At 36.7% G+C, this 27,790-nt stretch overlaps 1 protein-coding gene across 10 annotated transcripts in view; it reads right to left on the reverse strand.

Annotated features, from left to right (window-relative positions):
• The window catches only part of LOC115211129 (membrane-associated guanylate kinase, WW and PDZ domain-containing protein 1), a 777,470-nt gene that overhangs the window by 50,420 nt on the left and 699,260 nt on the right, over positions 1-27,790 (reverse strand). For all 10 annotated transcript variants that reach the window (XM_036501925.1, XM_036501922.1, XM_036501921.1 and 7 more), the window contains 5 exons: positions 23,525-24,187; positions 18,650-18,690; positions 17,407-17,503; positions 10,672-11,834; positions 4,824-5,031 (listed from right to left, as the gene is read on the reverse strand). In XM_036501925.1, the coding sequence (XP_036357818.1) occupies positions 4,824-5,031; positions 10,672-11,834; positions 17,407-17,503; positions 18,650-18,690; positions 23,525-24,187 (2,172 nt within the window). The remainder of the gene's footprint in view (positions 1-4,823; positions 5,032-10,671; positions 11,835-17,406; positions 17,504-18,649; positions 18,691-23,524; positions 24,188-27,790) is intronic.

Genomic DNA, 27,790 nt, shown 5'->3' on the forward strand with positions numbered 1-27,790 from the left:
AGCATGGCAAAGAAGTTTGTTTCATAATTACAAGGTCCTGGGTTTGATCCCACAACATGGTATTTGAGTAAATTGTATTTTGCATAACCAAGGTACTTGGTGACTCTGTCAATATAGTTGCCACTTAAAAAGCATCTAGTCCACACTGTAAAGTGGTTGGCATTTTGAAGGGCATCCAGCTGTAAAAACTTTGGCAAAACTGACTTTGCCTGTGCTCGTGCCACGTAAAAAGCATGAAGTCCACTCTGCTGATGAGGCTGACAATAAAGGTGTGTGTATATCTATATATAGGTATACAAAGTGATTATTAATGTCCGTTTTCTATGCTGGCATGTGTTGGACGGTTCGACTGAGGTCTGGAGAGCCAGTGGCTGCACCAGACTTCAATCTGATCTGGCAATGTTTCTATAGCTGGCAGCCCTTCCTAATGCCAACCACTCCGAGAGTGTAGTGGGTGCTTTTTACATGCCACTAGCATGGGAGCCAGTCAGGGGGTACTGGCATTGGCCACCTTCAAATGGTGCTTTTTACATGCCACCATCTGAATGTGTACATTATTTGACTGATCTCAAAGAAACAAGGAACCAATCCATTTATATTCACACCAAACGTAGCAGCTCTAGAGAATTGGGGTCACTAATTCACATTTTGTAAATGTTTAACACTGAGGGGGCTATCAATGGGGAACCTAGTCCACACAATATCAAGGTATAATAATAGACATACAAACATGCAAGTTTACCTATTTCTAAGAGAAAGATAAATACTAACTTTCCTTTTAGAAAAACAGGAAGAAAACAGAAAAAAGGAAGAGAGATAGAGACAGGAAGGGAGGGGAAGCGATACTAGAGAAGTAGAGATCGACAAAGCAATAAAATCTTATGTGAGTAGGTGTCTCATACTTCAGAGAGTAAGTCTGTCTTGAGAATCATTTACCATCCTAGAAGTTGAAGTCAAGAGGTAGCAAAAATCACTGAGCAATTTCAGTAGCAAAGTGTATGAATTTTCAAGCCATAACCATTTAGTTTCTAAGGTAAGAAGCTCCAGTATCTTTCAGGGTTTGATATTAATTAGTGAAGTATATACAATCTGAAACTGGAGTAGTTTTGGTGAAAATTGATAACAGTCGGCAATTTTAAATAAGAAACCATGTGACTGTAAGCTGTTAGTTACTGAGCCTGGCTGAAGTGAAAGAACGTGAAGAGAAGGGGGCAAGGTAAGGGTTAGTGGAGATGAAAAACAAAAATAAGAAGACAAAAAAAAGGAGGGAAAGTGAAGTATTACGTAAGATAGGTAAGTAATATGACATATCAATATACGCTGCTGGTAAGAATCTGGTGCAGCAAATTAGGTCGAAGACTAGACTTGGGACTTAAGACGATTATCAAGGGATTAAGATGAAAAACACAAAAAGGGGTAATACTAAGGTTAAAGTAACATTGAACAGGGAGAGTAATTAGTTTCCTATTGCTGTAAGTAATGGAAATACTGTTGTTGATGTTTAACCCCAGATCACCCTGGCTGAGTACACCTATGAGCAAAAGCATTCTAGGTGTAACTTGTCAGACACAGTATATCTAGGATTACATTATTTAATATGTTTTTATATATATATATAGATTCAGATGAATATGGTACTTAAGTTAAAGGCACCAAATAAGTATAAAAATGTACATTGTCTTTTTAATTAAAAAAATTCTATATGTGGCTGAAGATTGCTCTACATTTTAAAACTGATGTAATGCTTACATTCTTTAATAAAATGAAGTAGCATGAAAGGATTGTACTACACTACCTTGGATATCCTTGTTGCTTTTTTTGATTATATATATATATATTAAAAATGGGGAAGGCTAGTTTATGTCCATAAAGGGTTTAGTTTTATGGCATATCATCAGATCCCAAAAACCTATTGGCCCATGACCCCTTAATATTTAATATAAACTGTTCTACATCTTAGAGTGATTCTTCTTTTGGATTTATGTTTTTTACAAATGATATATGTATGTTTTTTGAATAGTAAAGTGTGTTTTGAGAGAGATTTAACAGTTATTTCTAGTTGTCATAAAGGATTTCTTGTTGGTTCATTGCTATAAGATAGTCAAGTCTGAATGTAAAAGATACCAATATTACTTGTTTCGAAAGGTGGTAGAATTGTTAGCATGCCGGGCGTAATGCTTCACGGCATTTCATCCATCTTTATATTCTTGGTTCAAATTCCACCGAGGTTGAATTTGCCTTTCATCCTTTTGGGGTAGATAAAATAAGTACCAGCTGAATACTGGGTCAGTGTAATTGACTTACCCCTCTACTAAAATGCCTGGCCTTGTGCCAAAATTTGAAACCATTACTGGGATTGGAATACTTCTTTGTTGATAGGATTTATCAATTTCAGGGCTGTGGAGTCAAAACAAAAAACTTTGACTCCGACTCCTCTACTATTGGCACCTCTGACTCTGACTCCTCTTTATGTAATTAAGTGATTGTGGTCTACATATGCATATGTTTGTACTTTGAGTAGGCATCTATGTTATAACTGGTTTATATTAAAGAATAAAGATATTGTGAGTCGGAGTCTGTAAAAAGCTATACCGACTCCGACTCCAGCTATCCCTTAATTGTTTCCGACTTCACAACTCTGATCAATTTTAATATTGATCTAACAGAAGATTTACAATGATAGGTTTAATGTACAGCCTTTGGGGATTACCCCTCCGACCATCATACATTAAAGCAATAGATTATTATTTTATTAGGATAATGTTCTCATTACATATGTCATCGAGTTAAATATTAGTTATACAGAATGATATTGGAGTGATTTAAATGTCCACATGAACTGATTTGTTAAGGAACATAAACACATATAGCATGACACATGCAAAGAGGAATAAATTATTGGACTATGAAAAAGAAGCAGAAGAGAAGTCTAACACTGTGAGCAGGAATATGGAGATGTTTACTGATGGCATATAACACAATTCCTTCAAAGTTATGAAGATGCAGCGAATACAGCAACTATTTTACACCACTGTGCATGACAAGTCTCCCACTTATTGTTTCTGGCAAGCACAAATGAAATATGTTTGTTTTTTCTTTATTGTGGTTATTTTCACAGGAGTGCGTCGCCTTACTGGCACTTGTGCTGGTGGCATGTGAAAAAACATTTGAGCGAAGTTGTTGCCAGTGCCGCTGGACTGGCTCCTGTGCAGGTGGCACATAAAAAGCACCATTTGAGTGTGGCCGTTGCCATTACCACCTGACTGGCCCTTGTGCCAATGGCATGTAAAAGCACCCACTAAACTCTCGGAGTGGTCGGCATTAGGAAGAGCATCCAGCTGTAGAAACTCTGCCAGATCAGATTGGAGTCTGGTACAGCCATCTGGTTTGCCAGACCTCTGTCAAATCGTCCAACCCATGCTAGCATGGAAAGTGGACGTTAAACGATGATGATGATGATAAATCAGTGATGTGTGATTTAAAAAATTTTGTCAATGTAAAGCAGATATAGCTGTGCGGTTGAGATCCTTGTTTTGCAACAATGTCCCACTAAGCATCACCTTGGGCGAGCTGCCCAACTGCCTGTGAGTGTATTTGGTACAGGGACGTTGTGTGGAAACCTGTTACATATCATCATCGTCATCATTTAACGTCCACTTCCCATGCTGGCATGAGTTGGATGGTTTGACTGAGGACTGGCGAGCCAGATGGCTGTACCAGGTTCCGTATAACTATGTGTGAGTGTGTGTGTGTGTCTTTGTATGTATGTATGCCCCATCACCACAACCATGTGACAACTGATGTTGGTTTGTTTATCTGATAATTTACTGGTTTGGCAATAGAATAAGTACAAAACTGATAGAATAAGTACAAAACTGATAGAATAAGTTCAAAACTTGAAAAATAAAGTGCTGGGGGCAAGTTGTTTGACTAAAACCTTTCAAGGTAGTATCCCAGAATGGCTGAAATCCAATAACTGAAACAAGATAAAGGAAAAAAAAGTATGCAATTTTTCCAGAAATTATCATTCCACCCATCTCCTCTTTCATAGCCATGAGATTGTCTAGGCCAATGGAATTCAGTTGGGTTGTCAGATAAATTTGTTTATTTCCATTTATTTTAATCCTTTACTATGTTATTTGAATTAACATGAAAAATATTACAGAGATGTACTTGCATAGCAAGTGACCTGATCTGAGATCGTGTGCTGGAATGAAAACAATTGCAGCATGGAAGGTGTTTATAAGCCATTTAAGAAACACACAAAAACCGTTTGATTCACTTCAACTATTTAAATTCAATTAGTCAAAATATTTTCGTCGCTTTGAGATCGCGACCTGTTTATTGACAAAATTCCGTGCTATTATTGAAATATGTTTTATGGGTTTTTTGTAACTCCATTCTTCCTGTACAAATTTTGTGTATTGTTTTTGAAATTTGAATAAATATTTCTTTTCAGAATTATGATGATGGGAGTGCCATGTAGAAAAAATAAATGGAAGAATTTATCTGACAACCCAATAACTGAGAAGACATCATTACTTGTTCATAACCTTTTCTGGCGTAACTTCGGTATAGGTACCGGAAGTACCGGATACATTTCAAGAAAGTGTTTTTTTATATATATGGGGAGGGGATAGGGTTTGTGTTAGGGTTAGGGGTGGGAGAAAAGGGTTTCTGTTATCTTCAGAAATGTAAACAAAGCCACTTCCGGTACTTACGGTACCTATACCAAAGGATCGCCCCTTTTCTTGTTTAAAAAAAAATGCTGGTGGAATAACATAAATCCAGTGGTGAAAAGAAGAAAAGTAGGGGGTTTCTACCTGTAACTGATATCGAAGTGGTGAGTAGCCTTCGACGGACACGTAATGAGACTCGGCCATTGAGGGCTGCACAGCCCATCAGCTGTACCACTCTGTGATGGGAAGCATTCAGAACGCAGTGGCTGTCCACATAGATAATTTCATCACCAGTACGAAGTCGACCATCCAGATCAGCTGCACCACTAGGAACAATATGGCCGACAGATACCTGGAAAGGGGGAAAAAATCAGGAAATAAAGAACGATGCATTTCAAAGATTGTTAGCTATATAATAATAATAATAATAATAATAATAATAATAATAATGATTAATTCGTTTTATTGGCCACAAGGGCTGACAAAAATCAATTAAAAACAAGTAGGGACAAAACAGGGTGAAAGGTTACAAAGGGTTTTGTCCGTTTGGAAAAAGTCTGTGTACAAAAGCAGAAAAACAACGAAAATACTTAACAATGAAAAACTCCCAAAAGGGGGAGGCGCTTCAAAAGGTTCCTTGTGGAAAAACCCATAAAAGCCACAGGAGCCTGGTCAAAAGAGAGCCCCTTTCTCCTTTTATATTACCTATTAATTCTCACAGGTGTATCCTCAGAATTGGTCCGTTCATACTGGCCATTCTTGCGACATTCACCCACCTTCCAATAAACTTGCTACCAGACAGCACTTACCTCTCTACTCTCATCTTCCTTTGCAAGTGAAACTTGAAAAAGTTGATGAGGCCTTAAGGCTATAATAATATCAAAAAATAATATTGACCAAAAAAATCCATGTTTGAGATATCATTGCAGGAACATATTCAAAATGAGAAAATTTGAGCATGAGGTGAATAGGTTCATGGAATATTAAAAGCACAAGTTCCACTGGAATGGTCATGACAAAAGGCTTACGTACAACAAGTGGACCTGTGCATTTGTCAAGTGATATCTGTAAGATTGGAAGAGACCACTCACAAAACATCCATGAGGATACGAAGATGAGAGTCAAAAAATTCAAACCAAAACGAAGAGAGAAACGGCATTATCAAGAGAAGAATGGAAGTGCACTGTGAGCAGCAAGTGATGTATAAGGACATGTGATAGTCGGGTCGATAGAGCAATAGAATGATATGAACACAGTATCTAGACAAACATGCAGGTACATGACAACTCTAGGTGTACATAAGTACAAGTTACTCAAACAGGTACAGCATGACCAGATAAATATCTATTTCTTTACTACCCATAAGGGGCTAAACACAGAGGGGACAAACAAGGACAGACAAACGGATTAAGTCAATTAGATTGACCCCAGTGCATAACTGGTAGTTAATTTATCGACCCCTAAAGGATGAAAGGCAAAGTGGACCTCGGCGGAATTTGAACTCAGAACGTAGCGGCAGACGAAATACCTATTTCTTTACTACCCACAAGGGGCTAAACATAGGGGACAAACAAGGACAGACAAATGGATTAAGTCAATTAGATTGACCCCAGTGCCTAACTGGTACTTAATTTATCGACCCCTAAAGGATGAAAGGCAAAGTCGACCTCGGCGGAATTTGAACTCAGAACGTAACGGCAGATGAAATACCACTAAGCACTTCGCCCAGCGTGCTAACGATTCTGCCAGTTTAATACCAAAGTGCATGATATGTATAGTCTGTTAAGTACATAACTTTCAGACCATAGGTGAGGATTCTGATCTTAAGGCCACATGTGGCTTCCTGAAAGTACTACATCATCATAATTTAACATCATTTTCCATGATGGTAGGGGTTGGATAGTTTGACAGTAGCTGGCAAACCAGAGGACTGCATCAATCTCCACTGTCTGTTGTTTTGGTGTGGATCTTTATGGCTGGATGCCCTTCTTAAGACCAACCACTTTACAGATTGTACTGGTTTCTCTTTACATGGTACCAGCACCAATTCTTTTTACGTGAACCAAGCACAGGCACTGTTTACATGGCACCAGTACCAACAGGGTCACCAAATAACTTGCAAGATGAAGATCCCCTCATCTGGAAAGAGGCAGGAGTAGAGAGAGTGGGAGGCTTTGTACCAGTTGATGAGAGATTACATCATGACAAGGAGAGATGTCTTGTAGAACATTTGAGAAAAAACCATTACACCAGAATATGTTTTCGTTGACTTAACCCTTTCGTTACCAACCAGGCTGAAACCACCAAACCTTAGTCACAATTTATGTTCCTAACACTAGCTTAATGATAACAAAGTTATTTTACTAAATTCTTTGTTGTATTTAAAATTAATTGAAAGAAATACAGAACATCTCAACAGAAATATGGTAACAAAAGGGTTAATTTTACTTAAATCCTATCTTTTCAATGAATTGCATATTTTAAAGACAATTATCAATATTTCTTCATCTACATTTGAAGCGATATATTTAATCCTTCTAATATCAACCTATCTTAGACCATCCCTGGTTCTACAATAGAAACTTCCTATTTTAAAGCAATCGAAAATAATATTTTCCATCAAGATTTCATGTTAATTTATGTTCCAAAAACCAGATTAATATTGATAAAGTTATTCTACTAAATTCTGCCTTAGTTTCAAAGCTAAGTAATTAAAACCAACAGGAAAGTAAATAACAAAAGGATTAAAGAGTTTAGAACCAAAACTTTGAAGTCACTGTCAACCTTTTTCTTGTAAACATTAATAAATATGTACTCTTTTCAAAAGTACCGAGCAATCTTTCAGTTTAATGAACTGTCATAAAACTAGACAGGCAATTGTGTGCGTGTGTGTGTATAGCATGGAAAACAGACTCATGATGGTGATGATGATATATATATATATATATGTATATATATTTTTTAATTTAGAGATAGTAGGCCCCTACATCTCACTATATAAAAAAGAATTTTTATTTTAAATTTAAATACCTACTATTTTATTACTTGGCAACACATGTTTCATGAGGTACATCCTCAGGTTCCTAAACCACTATATATATATATGTACATATATATATATAGTATATATATATATGCTTTATACACTATATATATACATATATATATGTGTGTATATATATATATATATATATATATATATATACGTGTGTGTGTGTGTGTATATGTATATATTCAATTGTAGTTGTGATCCCCATGCCGGTGGAACATAAAATGTACCATCTGAACGAGACCAATGCCAGTGTCACCTTGACTGTCTTCCGCGCTGGTGGCACATAAAAAGCACCAACTGATCGTTGTCATTGCCAGCCTCCTCTGGCCCCTGTGCTGGTGGCATGTAAAAAGCACCCACTACACTCTCGGAGCGGTTGGCGTTAGGAAGGGCATCAAGCTGTAGAAACACTGCCAGATCAGACTGTAACCTGGTGCAGCCTCCTGGCTTCCCAGACCCCAGTCAAACCCATGCCAGCATGGAAAACAGATGTTAAACGATGATGATGATGATGATGATATGAGTTCCTTTCAAGTGTTGGGTCTCATGAAGTGAGGCCAAATCAGAGTCGTGACAGATACCGGCGTCACACAAATTAGCATCTGTGCCGGTGGCATGTAAACACACCTCAGTGTCATGCAAATGGCACCCGTGCCGGTGGCACGTAAAAGCAGCCATTACACTCTGTGAGTGGTTGGCGTTAGGAAGGGTATCCAGCTGTAGAAAACCATGTCAAATCAGACAGGAATCTGGTGTAGCCTACCAGCATGCCAGCCCAGTCGAACCGTCCAACCCATGCCAGCATGGACAACGGATGCTTGATGATGATGATGATGATGATGATGATGATGATGATACATACATGCATACAGTCAAGGAGCAAGAGGTGCTCAATATATAAAACATGTAGTAGGGCCCAAAGGATTTGAACTTAAACTCTGAAATCTTTATCAAGGACTACGTCTACAGAGTAAAGAGTGACTATAAGAGAAATCCAGGTGAACTGCGAGAGAGAGAGAGAGAGAGAGAGAGGGAGGGAGGGAGACATGCATGTACTCAACCTGACAAAATGACAATCAGTTACATTCAAACACACACACAAGCTGCTGGATACCGTTAGGCAGATACAAACATTGATCTGTTTACAGACACATATTTCATATAAAGATAACACACACATAGACACAAACACAGACACACACGTGCACACACACACATGCACACACATGCATGCACACACATGCACACACATGCATGCACACACACACATGCACACACACGCATGCATACACACACACACACACATTTGCCAACAGGAATAAACTCATATGCATGTAATAAAGGATCATAAACATAAACTGAAATGTATATATGCAAGAGAGAGAGAGGAAGAAAGAGAGAGAGAGAGAAAGAGAGAGAGAAAGAGAGAGAGAGAGAGAAAGAGAGCGAGAGAAAGAGAGATGCACATAGACATCCACAGGTAAATACATGCAGAGACAAAATGCATGTCTAAATACAGTAAAGTGCAAATATATATATTGTAAGATTATGCACACAGACACATGCAGATGCATGTGCAAACAGACACACACACACACACGTGCACTCTTGCATATAATTGCTTGAACATCTAGACAGGTTGTGCACATCCATCGTCTGAGTCTGACGCCCAGAGACACAAACAGAGAGAAAGACAGGAAGAGAGAGAGAGAGAGACAGGAAGAGAGACAGGAAGAGAGAAAGATGGAGAAGGAGACATGAAGAGAGATAGAGAGAGACAGGAAGAAAGATACAGAGAGAGACAGAAATATGCAGTAATTTAATAGTCATTTCAGCACGCTTACAATAAATATTTATCAGAGCATGATAGCTTTTTTACAGATAGATTCTATTGCCGACACTTTTTGATTTACAGAAAATTGGCACTACAATGTTTTATGCTCCAATACTATTTTGAAGAACTAAGTGACTGTGCATGTGTGTGTGTGTGTGCGTGTGTGCATGTGTGTGTGTGTGTGAGAGAGAGAGAGAGAGAGAGAGAGAGAGAGAGGTAGAGAGAAAGAGAGAACACTTATACAAAATCTCTCTACTAAACTGCTATTTTCTAAGATGTTTTCCAGCTTCTTCAGTTTGCCTTGGCATCTATAGAATATCTCTCTTAGCCATACACAAATTTTTGTTGCTGTTGTTTAGCCCTGGGTCAGATCTGATCCAGCAACAGCTATGATCAAAAGCAGTCTCAGCTTAGATATGACCAAACACATACCTTTTCTTTTTTTTTTATTGTGTATCTCTAAGACAATATTTTCCAATGAGTCCACCCATTTTTTTGAAGATGGTAGAGTATGGTTTCAAGGATTTGGGCTGCTGTTTCTAACAGTTCAAGTGACTGCAAAGAGGCTTTCTTGTTGATGTGTGTGTGTGAGAGATAGAAACAGTGCAGCAGACTAATCAAAACTGTACCTTCAAGTGCCCCTTACCTCACATAACGATAACGATCGATTATATCAAGACAAAAGTTTTAATTAACCATTTATGACACACTTTTTTTATTATATATAATACAAAATACAACAATCTTTCATTGATTACATCTTGACAGAAATGTTTCTGTGTGTGTGTGTGTGTGTGTTAGGAGTAGAAAATCAGAGCGAAAATCTGAAGCCTATAACAGCAGCAGCCAACTGCATTATCAAAAATGAAAAATTTTTAATAGAAAATTTAGCATCTATTCAGTAACAGATGTTAGACAAACAAGTAAAGTAAGCCTTAATTTGAATTAAGTCTGTTTCCTAGCTTTCATGCCTTTGTGATTAAGCTATAATGATAATTCACATTCACTAATTTTTATCAATGATTCAATTAAAAAAATACCACCAGAAATAAATAAATAAATGTATTGAAGAAAAAAGAAGTACTTTGTTTCATTTAGTGTCTTACCTGTGATCCTTCTTCAGTGCCACCAATAATTCTAAATCCAAAACCACTTTCTTGTCTCCTGAGAATAACCAGCATTTCCATGTGACGTAATCCTTCATCGTATTCTGGAAATCTGTTTGGGCTGCGAGGGGATTGGCTGCCGGGAAGGTGATGAAATGAGTTAGATGAAGGTGGTGGATAGCGTTTAGGTATCCGTGTTAAATTGCTTGGTGTGGGTTCTTCATTTTCGAATGAAGTGCTTTGTCGGGAAGGGCGCCCTGTGCCGCTCCCAAGAGTTCCTTGTCCACCGACAAGATTTGGGGCATAGTTATTGTTAGAGGAATATGTTTTTTCATAGGGGTAAGCTGGGTTATCTAAAGAGGACTCTCGTCGTAGAGGATGGATTGTGCCATGGTCAAGACTACTATATGCCCATGCTTTATGAGCAAAAGCTTGCCTATGACCATTCATACCCCATGTTGAGCTAGGGGCATTTTGGTAACGGGATGTTAAAGGGAAATCAGAAGCACTTGTATGATTGTGGTTGCTTGTTGGTAGAGGTGTTTTACTCCTCATATCTTGAGCAGTTGGAGTTTTTGGACGATTGGGTTCGTGGCGTGATTCGCCAGAGAGTGACCGGTTCATTAATTCTGGTCCTGGCGTCCTGCTCCGGAACTGTCCAGGCCTTATTCCTTCAGTCCGTGTACCGTAGTCATAGCGATGAGAACGATCATATTCTTGTTGAAAACTTTGCATTGTGTTTTGTCTCTGTATTCCCATTTCAGTTCGAAATCTATGATCTGTTCGCGACACAGTGTAGTCCTGACGGAAAGGGTCAGAGCGCGGTCCTGGAGGAGGACGTGTACTGTACTCATAGCTAGGGTAATATTCCCGCTCAAACGATCTCTGTTCATTGTAACTCCAATTATCATCAGCATTTGTCATGTAATCCTTACGAATATCAAATTTTTTGGAAAAATTGTTGCTAAATGGCGGCCGTCCAATGGTAGCAGTTCGACTGCGACTGTCTGTTTTCACAACAGCTGTTCTTGTTGGGGTCTTTGGTCGGTGATCAGAAAGATACTTTGAACGCTGATCACTTGAGGTAGGTGCTTTACGACTGTGAAAATCAACAGTTGGGCTCTTTAACTGGCCTTCAGATTCCTCATCATCATCTTCTCGGTCTGAAAAACAATAGAGACAAGAACAACAGTTATAGTTATACATTCTTTGATGGAAATTTTACTTATCGGCTGCGGTAGTTTGGAGATAAAAAAAAATGAAGTGCCTTGGCCTCAAAAAAATGTGTCTGAAAGGTATACTAACATTGTGTAAAGCTGTTCATATAACAGTCGTACTGTTGGTAAGTGCAGTTTTTTCTCACAGTCCCATATCTTTGAAGGACGTTGAAATAATATAACATATCGGTAAACATGATAAATGGATGGGAAATTACAAACAGAAGCTGGAGAAAAGATCAGTCAAGTTACTGGTGTTGCTGATTTCTACCGTTTAACAGATCTGTGCATGCACGTGTGTTTGCGGAGGGCGGGGTTTGTGTATGTGTGTGTGTGTGTTTTAACTGCATCGTTGAAGAAGTTAGCATTCAGCCTCTCAGAGGTGGATTTTTACTTTCATCTCGTTTTCACAATACCCTTGTATACTTTCCACAAAAATAGGAGGTGCTAAATAAACGTCATAGAGAACGAGGAAAAGTGCCAGGTGTGAAAGGAAGAGGAGAAGAAAGAGTGAAACATATATATATATATATATACAAAAAGAGAGAAAGAGAGGGAGAATATATGAGACAAATATATGTATGAATGTGTGTGTATGTTTATACATACATATGTATAATTAACTAGCAGATCAGGCTGTTGCAACGAAGCAGGCAAACCCAAAGCTTTGAGAAAACGATACAAAGATCTACATGGCCCATACATGATGTTACTAATCCCCTTTCGAAACTCTTATTTAGTTTCTAAACTCAGTTGTTGTTGAAGAAACTGCTTCATGCTCTTTAACTGTTACTACCAACCCGCCATTCTGAGAGCATCTATGAATCTCTAGTAACAAGATATGTCAGCAACACCTGATTTTTGGGTTCCAACAGGGTCATGTTGCCTTTTGTCTAATTATATTTCACCTTCCCTAGAAAACGTTTAGAGTTATTATGATTGTTGTTGTTGTTGTTACTAATAAACATAAAACAAACGCTATTGTTTACATTTGGTTCCCTATTGCTAACCTATATTTTCAAGGACTTTCCACACCTGTGTGTGTGTGTGTGTCTATATATATACACACACACATGTGCGTGTGTATCTGTGTATTTTCACAAACACATACATAAACATACGTACATGCACACTAATATATATATGCATGCAGGTTGTGTTTGGGTGGTAGTTGGGGAAGGTTTCATTCAAAAATCTGGTGAAAGCAGACTGGCTTCTAATGTGTATGTGTATATACATGTGTGTGTGTGTTAGAGAGAGAGAGAGAGGGGGGGTGGCGAGGAGCAAAGAGAAAGAAAACAAGAACACAAAGTGGCCCTAGCTATTTTAATATATTACCTTCATTCCATCTTTATAACTTAGTCTGTTTCCTCATCTACTCATATAATTACAGTGATCAAACAACTGCAATTAAGCTACAGCCTTAATTACAAATTCTTAGGTTTCAAATATCAGTAGAAGATATTTCCGAAAAGGGAAAGTTACTCTCTAACCATAAATAAAAAAAACAAAAACAAAAAAAAAACAATATAAGATAAAGATACAAAAATAAACTAAAATCAAGAACACTGAAGTATTGTAAGAAAAGAGCAACTTGTCGGCTGTGTTTCTTTATTTCTGATATGAACAGGAGAGAATAAACTGAATAGGAAGACTGCTTGTAGGAAGGGAAATGTTAATTTAGATGAAAGTCTGCAGAGAAGAGAGCTGAGAAAGTGAATATGTAAGAAACACAGAGGTGAATATATACAAAGAGACAGAGATGGTGGGGGTTAAGGTTATATAACCATGTGCTGTGATTGGATGAGGAGATAACTTGTTGCTGTTTTAACTTTAACTGAACTACAATTGAGTCAACCTATGATTTCGGCATTCTGGCAAAGACCAATCTGCTTTTATTTTTGCTTTTTTTTAAATATGATTTTTTTTAAACATGATTTTGTCCTAAACAAGACTTGAGGCCAATGTAGTGTAAGGGACTACAAAAAGTGAAAGAAGGGGACTACAAATTCAAAAGATGTTGATTGACAGAAAACTTAAAGGACTAAATTATCATACACCAGAGGGAAATAAGATTATGGCAGTGAGTTCCAGAGAACAGCACTTTAAGGAAAGAAGTTATTAGAATAAAAGGACTTATGACTAACGGAAAGCTCAACAGAGAAACGATGTGCCTGGGAAGAGGAGAGGGTGACACATGTAAAGGTTTTGGTAGAGTACTAGAGCAGAAAGCTAATCAGAACGACGATGGAAATGCTTATAGAAAAGACACAATGAAGATACAATCTGTAAATGAGTTAAAGATTCCAAACTAATAGAAAAGGAGAGGAGGACCCATCAACTTGATTCTGAATGAAGCAAGTTAGGACAAATTGTCGATAGATTTATTCATAATTTTTACCAGAGGGAAACAGGAGATGATAGTGAGTTCCAGAGAACAGCACTTTGAGGAAAGAAGTTATTAGAATAAAAGGACTTATGACTAACAGAAAGCTCAACAGAGAAATGATGTGCCTGGGAAGAGAAGAGGGTGACACGTTTAGAAACACATTGTCAAATTTGTCTGATTTTTTAAGATGGTGGGATGTGATTTAATGGAGATTTGGTTGTTACTTTGGTAGATCAAGCACTCTAGCAGAGAACCCACTGGCTCCAGTCAGGGACAGTTGACTAAGAAAGATGTGGAAGGAAGTGTCTTCCTAGAAATTTCTGGACTTTATAACACAAGCTATAATTATTCTTTATAACTCTATAACACAAGCTATAATTATTCTTTATAACTTTATAACACAAGCTATAATTATTCACAAAAACAGATATGTGTTTATATCACCAACATATAGTTTACTTAAAATGACTCTCTAATTCTTTGTCTTTTACAGAAACTTCTTATACCAGAATACCATTTCCTTTTAACTCAGTTAAACATTCCGGCATTTCTGATTTGATGAACAGTTTTAAAATATTCTTCAATTTTGGATTGCAAACATGAAGATAGAAAACTCATAGAGTATTCCAAGAAAGGTAAGCAGTATCCCATGTATTGCTAAGGAGATTAGTATTCTAAGACTTTGGTCAATAGTCTAGGAACTTGATCAGTGGGTTTACAGCTTTAACCTCACACTCATAATGTAGTATGTCACAATAAAACTTGCAATGCTTAACTTGGTTTATCTATTACTACCAGATGCTCCATCCAAAAAGCCAATGCCCTCATAAAGATTATAATTATGTTAATGTAAGCAATTCCTTGGCTTTCTCATCAGATACTATCAATCAATATCATGTAATTAAAAGGACATCAAGATTTTCAAAGAGTCAGTACTAAGATTCGTTGTTATGATGTTAAGCTGATGAGAAATAAATATTTCTTAAGAGGAGGATTTTAGGTTACCACAAAGCATTTATAAATGATCTGCATGTACATGTTCCAGACAAGTTGGACAACAGATATGGGAACATGATCCATGAGCAAGTGGTCCAATACTGTGTCCACCTGGCCATTCCCCTAACCCTCTACAATCTATATCTGATGCATATACAACTAAATTCAAGTTGAATCACACCTAATTGTTTATCAAACCACATTTAATGAAATAATCTTCATTAATATGCTACAGTTAAATTGATAAATTACAACTCTGTTTCCCTTAATTACAAAGTGAATAGGGACAGGCATGGCTGATGGTAAATGGTTGCGTCTTTAAGAAGGTTGATTCTCGATCATGAGGTTTTAGGTTCAGTTCTCCTGCACGGCACTCTGGGCGAGTGTTTTCTACTATAGCCCCAGGCTGACCAAAACCTTGTGAATGGATTTAGTAGGTGGAAATAATGTATGCATGTCATTATTCAGTTTTATTTCAAGATTTGTGACCAACAGAAAAAGAGCTGGATTCTAAACTAGATCCAAGGTTCCTTCATTGGAATTTCAATAGCATCAACAGGGTATTTTTGCATGAGTGTGTATATGTGCAAATTTGTATGCTTTGTTTTATGTATGTGTTCTCATGCATATAGTTGCATGTCTCGACACACACATATATACTTAAATGTATGTATGTATATGTGTATGTGCGTGTAAGTCAAATGATGATGATATATATATATATATGTGTGTGTGTGTGTATGCTACATTGGAAGGTTACCCTATCAGCTAATAATCAATCTGCTGATTTATTCTGCACTAAAATCTGTGCACCCTTGTCCAATCTTCTTTGATCCGACTTTTGACCTTCTACTAACATAAAACCATACATCTTTTGGCCAATCATTCTTATTCACAACAACTCTCTGGAATACCATCTTTGCACAAATTTTTCCTACAAATATTGATCTACAGACAGAGAAGCTGAATGCTAATCACATTGAACCTTACTTGATGGCTACAAACTGGACTCACTGAGGTCCACACACTGGTTGCACTAATACATGAGGACCAGGGACATTGTCTATTTATCTCTAATTATTAAAAACCTACAATTTAACAAAAGAGGAAATGGCAGTTGTGATATTCTTAATGTTTCACAGATTATTAGCCTTCAACTGTTTCTATCCGAAAGTGCTTTGCAACCCAATATTTTATAAACTAGCACTATGACCTGGCAACGCCGGGTCATAGAGCTAGTGCATGCATATACAGCTGTGTGCGTGCACACATACATTGAGTACTGTCCAAATCTCTGACCAATCACATACAGCTAGCTGGCATTCAATTGGCGTATCAAGTTTCAGGCATTTTGATTGACTTTTGGATAGAAAATTCACAAAAAAGTCACTTCTGAGGAAATGTAAAGATGTGCATGACCACCCTTGGACAGTTTTGAATGACCATAGAAAGTGTGAGCTCTCTAACTGAAAAATTGTGGATTAGTATAAAGGATACACACACACACAGACAGACATTTTGCCGTTTATATATATAGAGATTCTTATTTATAACTGTGTGTGTGCTACAGGATCTACACTATTCCAAAACAGAGTTATTTCACATTCTCTCGAAAGTTAATAAAGACAAAAAAGAATAAAAAAGAAAGAAAAACAGAGCTTATGACATCAATAACCGAAGGTACCTTCAACCAGGAGAATGTAATTAATTCTCAATTAAGTAAATAACAGAAGTCTGCCCAAGGCTACAACTAAATCCTTCTTCACATTATTACATTCTTTGTTATATTAAAGTAAATTAAACATGGCATTAATTTCTTTAGGAAAGTGTAATGATCGTTGCTTCTGATAGGACCCCATGAGGAGGTGCTTGTTAGACCCTATCCCTCTGATACGAGGAGGTGCTTGATGACTCTACCCCAATGAACTGCTCAGGAATAGTGGGTGAAAAAAATGGATGGATGGATAAATTTCTTATAACTTTCTTTTACCTGTCTTTCTAACTCAAAAGAACATTAGAATCAATGGGAAGAAATATAAAAAAAACAAAAAACAAAGAAAAGAAAACAGGAAATAAAAACAAAACAAAGCAATTCCACAATAAAAATGTACAATAAGATATTACATTACTTACCAGATACCTGTTCTTGACTACTGTTGAAGAAATAAGCCCCAGGTACATTGTTTTCTGGCGGAATTTTTGGCCGGCTTCCTTCACTATTAGATTTTATCTACATTTGGAAAATAAATATTACTTTCAATGAAACAAATTCAGATAAATAAACAAATATAAAAAAAAAAACAAAAACAAAGAGAAAATAAGACCGAAATTGAATTAATCCACTGATATAAAAACTTGAACCAGATTAGTAAATTTTAAAATGCCCATGGTGTGCCATGTGAAACCACATTCTGTAAAGTGGTTGGCATTAGGAAGGGCATCCAACTGTAGAAACCTTGCTAAATCAGACTGGAATCTGGTGCAGCTTCCTAACTTGCCAGCTCTGGTCAAACTGTCCAACCCATGCCAGCATGGACAACGGACATTAAATGATGATGATGGTGATGATGAAAAGAATGTCTAAAAGTAGATATCGTTTTCTCTCCTATATACACATACACACACATACATACATATACATACAGGATGAGCCAGAAGTCATGCACAAAATTCAATATGTTCTAGAATTGTCTATGACATGTTTCAGTTTTTCTAAAATTGAATAAAACAATATTGAACACATACGTACTTGTACACGATGAACAAAATGAATAATAATAATAATAATAATAACTACACTCATGGAGTGGTTGGCGTTAGGAAGGGCATCCAGCTGTAGAAACACTGCCAGATCAGACTGGGCCTGGTGCAGACTTCTGGCTTCCCAGACCCCAGTTGAACCGTCCAACCCATGCCAGCATGGAAAGTGGACGTTAAACGATGATGATGATGATGATGATGATGGAAATTTGGCTTTTCCTGCCTTAATTATCTTTTTATCTGATCAAGAATTTTAGAGATATTCTAAAATGTAACAATGAAAAATAAAAGGCACATTAATTTTTGTTAATAAAATGCAATTATGATCAATAAATAAATTCAATAGGTTTTTGGTTCTATAAAAAGAAATTGAATAGGCATTTTTTTATCATTTACAGCATCTTTGGCACAAAGGGATACAATAACACCCATATTCCAAGAAGTGTTGGAGTACAGGTATATTAGAGTACCTAAAGCATTATAATAGAGTTATGCATGGATTTACTTTGAAAGTGAAAGATAATCCCACAACATATGATATTTTGTCAAGATTTCTTTAGAAAATTTATGTCAGTTTTATCAGAACTTATTTAAATAAAAGTCTTTGAGAACTTACCAATTTTGCTGGTTTTCGGGTTTTCCCAGGAGACGAAATTCCTGATAGATAAAAACAACATAAATTTATTCCATATATTCAGTATCAAAGATACGTTCATCTAACATTGGGTTGGTGCATAATTATTGCGGATTTTTTTCAACAAGTTTTATTCAACAAAATCTATAACAATATTTAACAAAAACATCTTTAAATGATGGTTTGACCGTCTGCCAAGCAAACAGAAAGCAGTAATTGAAGTAGATAGTAAACATGCTCCGAAATAATCATTTAAAGATGTTTTTGCTACATGTTGTTATTGTTTTTGTTGAATAAAATTTGTTGAAAAAAAGCCACAATAATTATGCACCAACCCAATATATTTTACCAATATATATTACCAAAAGCACAAAAAAAAAATGACTCTCCCCAGGCACAACAGAATACGCTTCAACACACGAACTCACGTAAAGAATCTTGCAAACCAAATCCAAAAACGAAATATTACCAACATATTTTTACCAATATATTTTCCCAATATTTTGTTGTATCTTGGGAGGGTCATTATGTGAATAATAAACACATGCACTGGTTCTATGTCACTTCATTATTTATCAATTGGATAACCATTTAGTTAGTTAACTAATTGATTGTTTGATTAATTGTTCAGTCAATCAATCAACCACTTAGGTTTGACAAGGTCCTTTTGTTGCCATTGTGACCTCATAAGAGAGATGCCCTCTCTGTTCCAGGTCTAGTCCAGAATTAACTGAAACAAAAGCAGTGTTATTTCAACAGAAATATATGTGGTAATAAAAGAGTTAATCTATCTCTACTATAACCATTACCATAATTCCAGTTACATTCTTTCAACCAGCAGCATTTTTTTCTCAGTCTGCATTATGTCTTTAATCTCTACACATATCTGTGCTAATACAATCATATCATATCAATATTTTTCCTCATACAATCTACGATATATTACTGTCCAGGTCTTTAACCAGCTGTAATGTTCTATAAATATTTCAAGTAGAGACAATAACGTTTCTCAGTCAACCTCAAAGATTGTATTATTTCTTGGCAAGAGAATTCTATCCGTCTTAGAATAGGCATCAAACCTCTTATGTAAAGAACTTGAATTCTGTCCAAGCAGAGATTTATATCTCAATCATTTAATATATGTAGTGAGTTGGCAGAATTCTTTGAGTTTTGGATACAATGAAAGTCTTGTGGTATTGTTCACTGGCTCCCTGAGTTCAAATCACACCAAGGTCAACTTTTCTATTCCTATTTTCCAGTTCTAGTACTGAGGTCAATTCTTCACTCTCTGTCTCTAGAACAAAATTAGCTAAGTTCAAACATGGCGATAGATGAACTCCACCACATGTAATTTGTTTGTTCCTTTTTGAGACATGCCTGGCTCATAAGGGCCGGTTTCCCGGTTTCCTTGGCGTATAGGTTCCCCACCTGGATGGGATGCCAGTCTGTCGCAGGTGATCTGCAAGATGCAGGAGGAAAGAGTGAGAGAAAGTTGTGGCGAAAGAGTCAGCAAAAGTTTTCCATTACCTTCTGCTGGAGCCGCATGGAGCTTAGGTGTTTTGCTCAAGAACACACACATCGCCCGGTCTGAAATTCGAACCTGCGATCCCTCGACTGCGAGTCCGCTGCTCTAACCACTCGGCCATGTGCCTCCACACCACATGTAATGTGATGACAACACCCATACGACTTCATCAAGAGCCTCCCCTTCATTTAATATTATAGAAACTGGGTGGTTGTAACTCATGAATAGGTTTTTATTTTTTAAAACCTTAAATATTTATCTTCATCATTTGGGTAGAGTAAATTATTTTTTGCTCAGGATTGTCAAAGCATGGAAGAAACTAACTCCATTGTTTGTAGCTATCAGGACATTCCATCCTTCAAAGATTCTGTCCTTCTCAAAATTTACCAACACTAATCCTACCTGCCTAAGCACCCTTTCCTCTTTATGGCTATTTTACTCCTCACTTTTCTGTCTTTCTGTGTTCATTCCTGTGTACTGTGCATATACTTCTAGCCTTCATTGCTTGTCTTTATTTCCTCATTGCTGCTTTTTGTCTGCTCTTTTACTCTTTTCTGACAAGTTGTAATGCACTTGAGCGCTGTATACAGGCACAGGAGTGGCTGTGTGGTAAGTAGCTTGCTTACCAACCACATGGTTCCGGGTTCATTCCCACTGTGTAACATTTTGGGCAAGTGTCCGTCTACTATAGCCTCGGGCTGACCAAAACCTTGTGAGTGGATTTGGTAGACGGGAACTGAAAGAAACCCATCGTGTGTGTGAGTGTCCAAATCATCATTTGACAACTAGTGTTTGTGTATTTACGTCCCTGTGACTTAGTGGTTTGGCAAAAGAGACTGATAGAAGTGTCAAGCTTTAAAAAAAATAAGTACCACGGTGGATTGATTCAACTAAAAATTCATTGAGACAATGCTCCAGCATGGTCACAGACTAAGGACTTAAACAAATAAGAGATAAAAGAAGCACTGTTCTAGGATGCCACTCAACCTACTAGAAATAACAGTCAAATCCTCTTGCAAATCACAACCTATCATATTTCAAGAAGAGGGAAGGATACACTGGATAATGTAGTTGTAAATGAACTAAAAAGTCAGGATGGTCATGGGCGTATTGTTTATAATAATATGTCTGCTGATCTGAGATCAAATAGCTTCACAAATAGATAACTATTGAACCATAACTCCCTACAATAATTTTTCTGATTTTTTTCCCTGTATTTCTTGCTTTCACCATTTCACCATTCTCATTTCACTCCCACTCATGTTTAATAAAGAATACAGTAATCATATAAAAAAAAAATACCACATGGCATTACATTAACAGTCCATTATGACATATTTGATTAATATGAGTATCACCCTTATTTCTTTACTACATACAGAGGGGACAAACAAGGACAGACAAACGTATTAAGTCGATTACATCGATCCCAGTGCGTAACTGGTACTTATTTAATCGACCCCGAAAGGATGAAAGGCAAAGTCGACCTCGGCGGAATTTGAACTCAGAACGTAGCGGCAGACGAAATACGGCTACGCATTTCGCCCGGCGTGCTAACGTTTCTGCCAGCTCGCCGCCTTTGAGTATCATCCTTGAAGCCAACATTAAACGAAAATAAATCTGGCACAAACAGTGCAAATAACAATAAGGAATTCCTTATCCATTTCCATCTCGATTTAAAAATAAGTTTAGCGATCAGTGAATTTGAAATAACAATGAGCGAAATCAATATCAAGGTACGTAAATACACGAAAGTTTGAGACAGTGGATTGCCTCCCTTGAAGTCTACTAAAGCAGCTGTTTGTTAGCTTTGCCGAACTGGCGGTCAATGATTGATTACAAAGAAAATGAACTGATCGCCTTAATTGAAATCATCTTTAGGTAAATATTTATAGGTGCAGGCTTGGCTGTGTGGTTAAGAAGCTTGCTTTGCGACTATGTAGTTTCAGATTTGATACCACTGTGTTCCACTTTGAGTAAGTGCCTTGTTCTAATTGTGGTTGTCACTGTTGATTAATTCCTGTCCGATCTGGTCAAACAAGCTCAAATTAATTAACTAATTATTTATCAGTGTTCCAGTCACAGTCATCCTCCTGGTGGTATATAGTCTTTGATGATTTTAGATTTAAGCAAATGGTGAATATCTAAAAACAGCAGAAAGATTTTTATTTTTAGCAGTTTTGGGTGATATGTAGAAAAGAGTCAACCCTTTCATTGCTATATTCCAAACAAAAATACCTCTGCCTACACTTCAATGAATTTTGAAAATAAAGAAGAATTTAGTAAAATAATTGCCTTTATTAAGATGGTATTGGAACATAGATTAACATGAAATTATTGTATACAGTGCTCAGGTGCACCACAACTTGTCAAAAGTGCGTATAGAGTATATGCAGTAATGTACAAATGTCTGGTAAGTGAACAGTGTATGAGTCAGATACATGCTTGCGTGTGTATGGAGGGGAGAAAATCAGGTGTAGTGTTGGTGAATCTCAGGAAGCATGGAAGATTTGAAGGATGCAGTGCTCCGACAACTAACAACTGATGCTGGCAGTTTGTTCCATGCTTCAGCAACTCTTAGTGTGAAAAAAATGTTTCTGAAAGTCATGGGAGCTGTGCTGTTTTCTGACTTTGTAAACATATCCACGGGTGTTAGACAGGTGGAGTTTGAAAAGGTGCTCAGAGTTATTGTTAGTAAGATGGTTAATAATTTTATGGGTGTCTGCCAAGTCATCTGCCAGACGTCGGAGTTTCAATGTATCCATGCTCAGGGAAGTAAGGCATTCAGAATATGGCAAATGCTTGATAGAGGGTATTCTCTTGGTTGCACGTTGCTGAATGGCTTCCAGATGATTAATATCCTGGGCAAGATAGGGGTTCCAGACCGGTGATGCAAATGCAAGGTGAGGTCATACCATAGCTAAATAAAGCCACAGATAGATAGCCAGAGAGTGGATCACAAAGGACTTGGTGAGTGATGCCAAGACACCCTCAGCCTTCTCGGCAATTTTAGCAATGTGTTTTGTCCAACGCAAATCACTGTCGACAATAATTCCCAGGTCACGTACACAAGTAGACTTTTTGAGATTAGTGTTGTGGAGGGAGTAAGTAGACGCTGGGTTTTTCCTCCCAAAATGCATGGTGGTACATTTAATGCCAGCTATAAGCTAAAAAAAGCAGGTAGAATGAAGAAAGCAGAATAAATGTTTTTGAATAATGGAACAAGATAATACCAATGACAAGGTTTAAAATCATAACCTTTGAGTCACCTACACACAAATTGAAATCACACACAAAAAAAATTAGAAAGGTAGATGTAGAATAAGACCTACCGCCTCTTTGAACTACAATTGCTGTCTCTTCTCCTTTTGGACAATCCTTCAATACTTGAACAACGTCAGCATGAGCCATATCTTTCACATTTGTTGAATTAATTTCCAATAAAATATCACCTTCCATTAAATTCTTACACCGAGTTTTTTCAAATATTTGTTTAACTCGTTGACCGTAGGAACTATCAGCAATGGTGAAACCGAAACCTGTAGCACCACGAATAATGTTCACAACTAAAATTTCCGGTTTATTACTGTTTGGGATGAGGACATCTGGAGTATTGTCTGTATTAAGGACATCCCCACTATGGCTTCGTTGAGCAAAACTTAAATTGGAATTGTTATCGGCAGCAGATCGAGCTAGATCGGGCAAGGATTTAAGACTTTTTTGGGACGTATTTAATTGATCCATGTTACCGCTGCTACCATAACCTATTGAATTGGAAGGTCCAGTGTTGGTTGTTCCACTGTCTGGAGGTAAAGAAACAGCTACCCGAGTTACAATTTCCGTGTTTGGATCATCTGGATCAAATGGCAGCATGTAACCACGGCAAACAGTGAGGCTTACTTCTTCACCTGGAGGTATTGCTTGGAAAAGAAGGATTACATCCTGGTGTGTATAGCCAAGGACACACTCTTCATTTACATAAACAAGAATATCCCCTGCAAGAAGAAGAAAAATATACGAATCAGGATGCCAGAGAAAAAAACATTAAAATCTCTATCATATTAAGGCAAAAGAAAATGCTTAAAAACCTGTTTAACCCTTTTGTTACCGTATTTCTGTTGAGATGCTCTGTATTTCTTTCAATTACTTTAAATATAACAAAGAATTTAGTAAAATAACTTAGTTATAATTAAGCTAGTGTTAGGAACATAAATTGTTTGGTGGAAGATGTTAATTCAAAACTAATGAAAACAAGACAGTTGTAATGAAAGGGTTAAAACTCCCTGAATCTTATGCTTCAATCATTCAGGTTTTACATAACTCAGACTTATTTATGAGAGCTCTAGTTATCTATCTTACTTCGGAGAAAGAATATGAGCCAGATGATGAAAATATGGATAAATTGGCCTGCAAAGATGATCAACATGTTTTAGCAATCTCTCCTTCTCTCTCCACACACACACGTATATGCATATTAGTTATATATGTATGTATATTACAGCTGAGCATGTGTAAAAAAATAAACAATGAATCTATAATGTACATATTCATTCTTAATATATTCTGGTTTACTTGCATATGAATATGTTAATTACTGTTGTATTTCACCTTCAGAGAATACTTTCTCCTTTCAGATGATGTCTGTCGACAACACGTTTGATTCATTGCCGTTTAAATCTGCCACAACATGATAAGAATGAACATGTACAACATCAATTTGATTCTTGCTGTTTTGTAAGCACATGATAACTTAACTTATTATGTATCAATAAATAACCTGTCTGCTGAATTTTATAAAAATGACTATTCTTATTCATATTCAATGACCCAAGAGAATTGCATTGACTGAAGAGACACAAGCTGGTTGGAACACCAGTGTCTCAAAATCCTGCTACGTCAATGAACAGAGTGTGTTGTGAACACACATCACCTGAAAGAAGTTGTTTTCTGAAGGAAAAGGGCTGGAACATATAAAACATATATGTACATCACATCATTCCTTTGATTCTGACCATTTTATATTCATGTGATAGAGAATAAACCATTTTAAGGGAGGTTTTAAATTGTATACAACTATAAATAGCAAGGCAATGTTGACCTTGGCGGAATTTGAACTCAGAACGTAGTGGCAGACGAAATACCACTAAGCATTTCGCTCGGCATGCTAACGTTTCTGCCAGCTCGCCGCCTTAAAAGGCCTGAAAAGATAAAGTTGAGCTTAATAGGATTTGATCTCAGTACACTGGGAATTAGAACAAATGCCACACTCTCACAGCAACTCTGCCAATTCTCCACTTCTTTTTGAATGCTAAACATCTTGAGAACAAATTAATAAAATACATTGTTTTTTAAAATGTTTTATATGTATTTCTGTAGAATAGATTATGAATTAATTTAGTTACCATTGAGCAAGAAATATTTAAAGAATATACAAGTATGTATTGGAATGTCTGTCAACAAGCTAGAATGAATACCTATCGGGGATAACACACTGCTTCCCCTTTAAATGGTCTGTAATTGTATTGAAATAAAATAAGATAAAATTTAAAAAATAAGGAAATAATTTTCTTCACCTCTTTTTTTTTCTTTTCATTTAAAGTATGAAAAGAAAAATGAATACAACAGAAAATTTAATTTATTGAGAAATAGGGTGATTAATTATATTTCCCAATATACGTGTATCTCATAGCAAATTTTCTAAGTATGATTTTATAATTCAGTGCAGAATATGCATTTAAAAGAAAAAAACAAAGATATAAAAAAAAGCCAAATAATTTATATCTCAAGTACCATTGTATATAACATTTTACACAGATATTAGCTTGAGCCAAAAATATAATGAAGTGAAAATAAATAAAAGCTATATGACATTGAAAATAATTAATTAAATAATGTATTTGAATATTCTTGAAAAATTAATTCCTTCAGATTTAAGTGAAATTAAATTTTACCATCAAAAAGCAAACCATTTGAAAGGAAGGGAAAAAAACAGTCGACATTATTTTTAATTCTCTGGATATTAATCTAAACATTTTAGATCTAGTTTTATTTTTATTTTTCCAGCTAATAAAAGGTAAAATGGCCAAATAAATTTGAACATATTTTACCCAAAATGGATAAATGAAGACATATTGAATTAAATATTTCTGCCTAGTGACACAGAGAAATACTTGGAAGAAATATGAACTTATAACTCAGCTCCTGGTTGGTAGTTTAGCATTTTACCCTTTTTCTTATGACATCATCATTTAACATTCATTTTGGCATGGGTTGGAATGGTTAGACAGGAGCTGACAAGGCTGGAGAGCTGCACCAGTCTCCATTATCTGCTTTAGTATGTTTTCTATGGCTGGATGCCCTTCCAAATACCAACCATTTTACAGAGTGTACATCATGCTTTTTATGTGGCACGAACACCAGTGGGGTCGTCAAGTACCTTGTGAGCCAAAGACCTCTCAGCTGGGAGAGGGAGTGGAACCACCAGAAGTGACTTCATGTCAAACGAAAGGTTAGAGCTTAATTGAGGGATAGAGATAGGTGTCTTTCTGTAGAGGAAATATTTCAGGCAAGTGTGTCTGTGTGTGTGTGTCCAGCTAAATGTACCAAGCTATATATATAATTAAGTACCTCTACTTAAAGATGTAGCTTGGAACAAATATGAACTTACAATTCAGTGCAGCATCTCATCTTCTCTCCCCAAGACAAGTGTATGTATATTTACAGGTGTGGGTTGTAAGTGGGTGGGAGTTGTATAGGTGTATATGAGTTGTGGGCCATAGCATTGGTCAGTGGTAAGCTCTCATCAAACTAAGTTCACAACTTGGGTTTTGTCATCCAATACTTGTTATTCCCCTTATTAATGTACTCAGGAAAAACATTAGTGCCACACAACTGGCGTTCCACTATCCCTGCAAGTCAACAGAAGTGACCCCTTGCTGATAAATATTTCTGGTTATGAAGGGTTAAATAAGTGATTATTTATTGCACTAGTTAATTAGTATAATTTCATTTATTCAGTCCAGTAGGATTTCAGCTCAAAATTATTGGCAAGCAGTTTGCTTATTAACAACTATTTATCATCATGTGTAGTGGTTAAGAGCGCAGGCTATTAACCCCAAGATTCCGAGTTCGTTTCCAGGCAGTGATAATTTTCTCAATGTAAAGCCCCATTTTGTAATGATTCTATTACAGGAGAGGTACATATGAAACAAAAAGATTAGAGTTTTCTCCCTTCTGTTGGAGAATCCTTTACTTTAAAACAGGGTCGCCAAAGGGCATCCGAGAGATCCCCTTTGGTGACCCTTTGGCGAGGAATAATTACAGTGGGTTGATAATAGCCAAGGGGTCGAATGGGGGTCGGCATACGAAAGACCAGCTCACCCAGATGAACTGCTTGGAATACTTAGCGCTATGTCAATTCAAAAGATATTCCAGCAATATGATGAGTTTTCCACATTTTCTAATTGTAAAAAGAATTTCATAAAAACTGAAAGTCTAATAAAACTGTATAATTGAACATGTAGTTCTAAATGTAAAAAATGTGTCATCTTCAATAGAATTTCTTAATTTTACCCAACATTTTAATTGCCAACATTCAG

Source organism: Octopus sinensis, linkage group LG4 (assembly GCF_006345805.1).
Source record: "Octopus sinensis linkage group LG4, ASM634580v1, whole genome shotgun sequence".
NCBI lineage: Eukaryota > Metazoa > Mollusca > Cephalopoda > Octopoda > Octopodidae > Octopus > Octopus sinensis.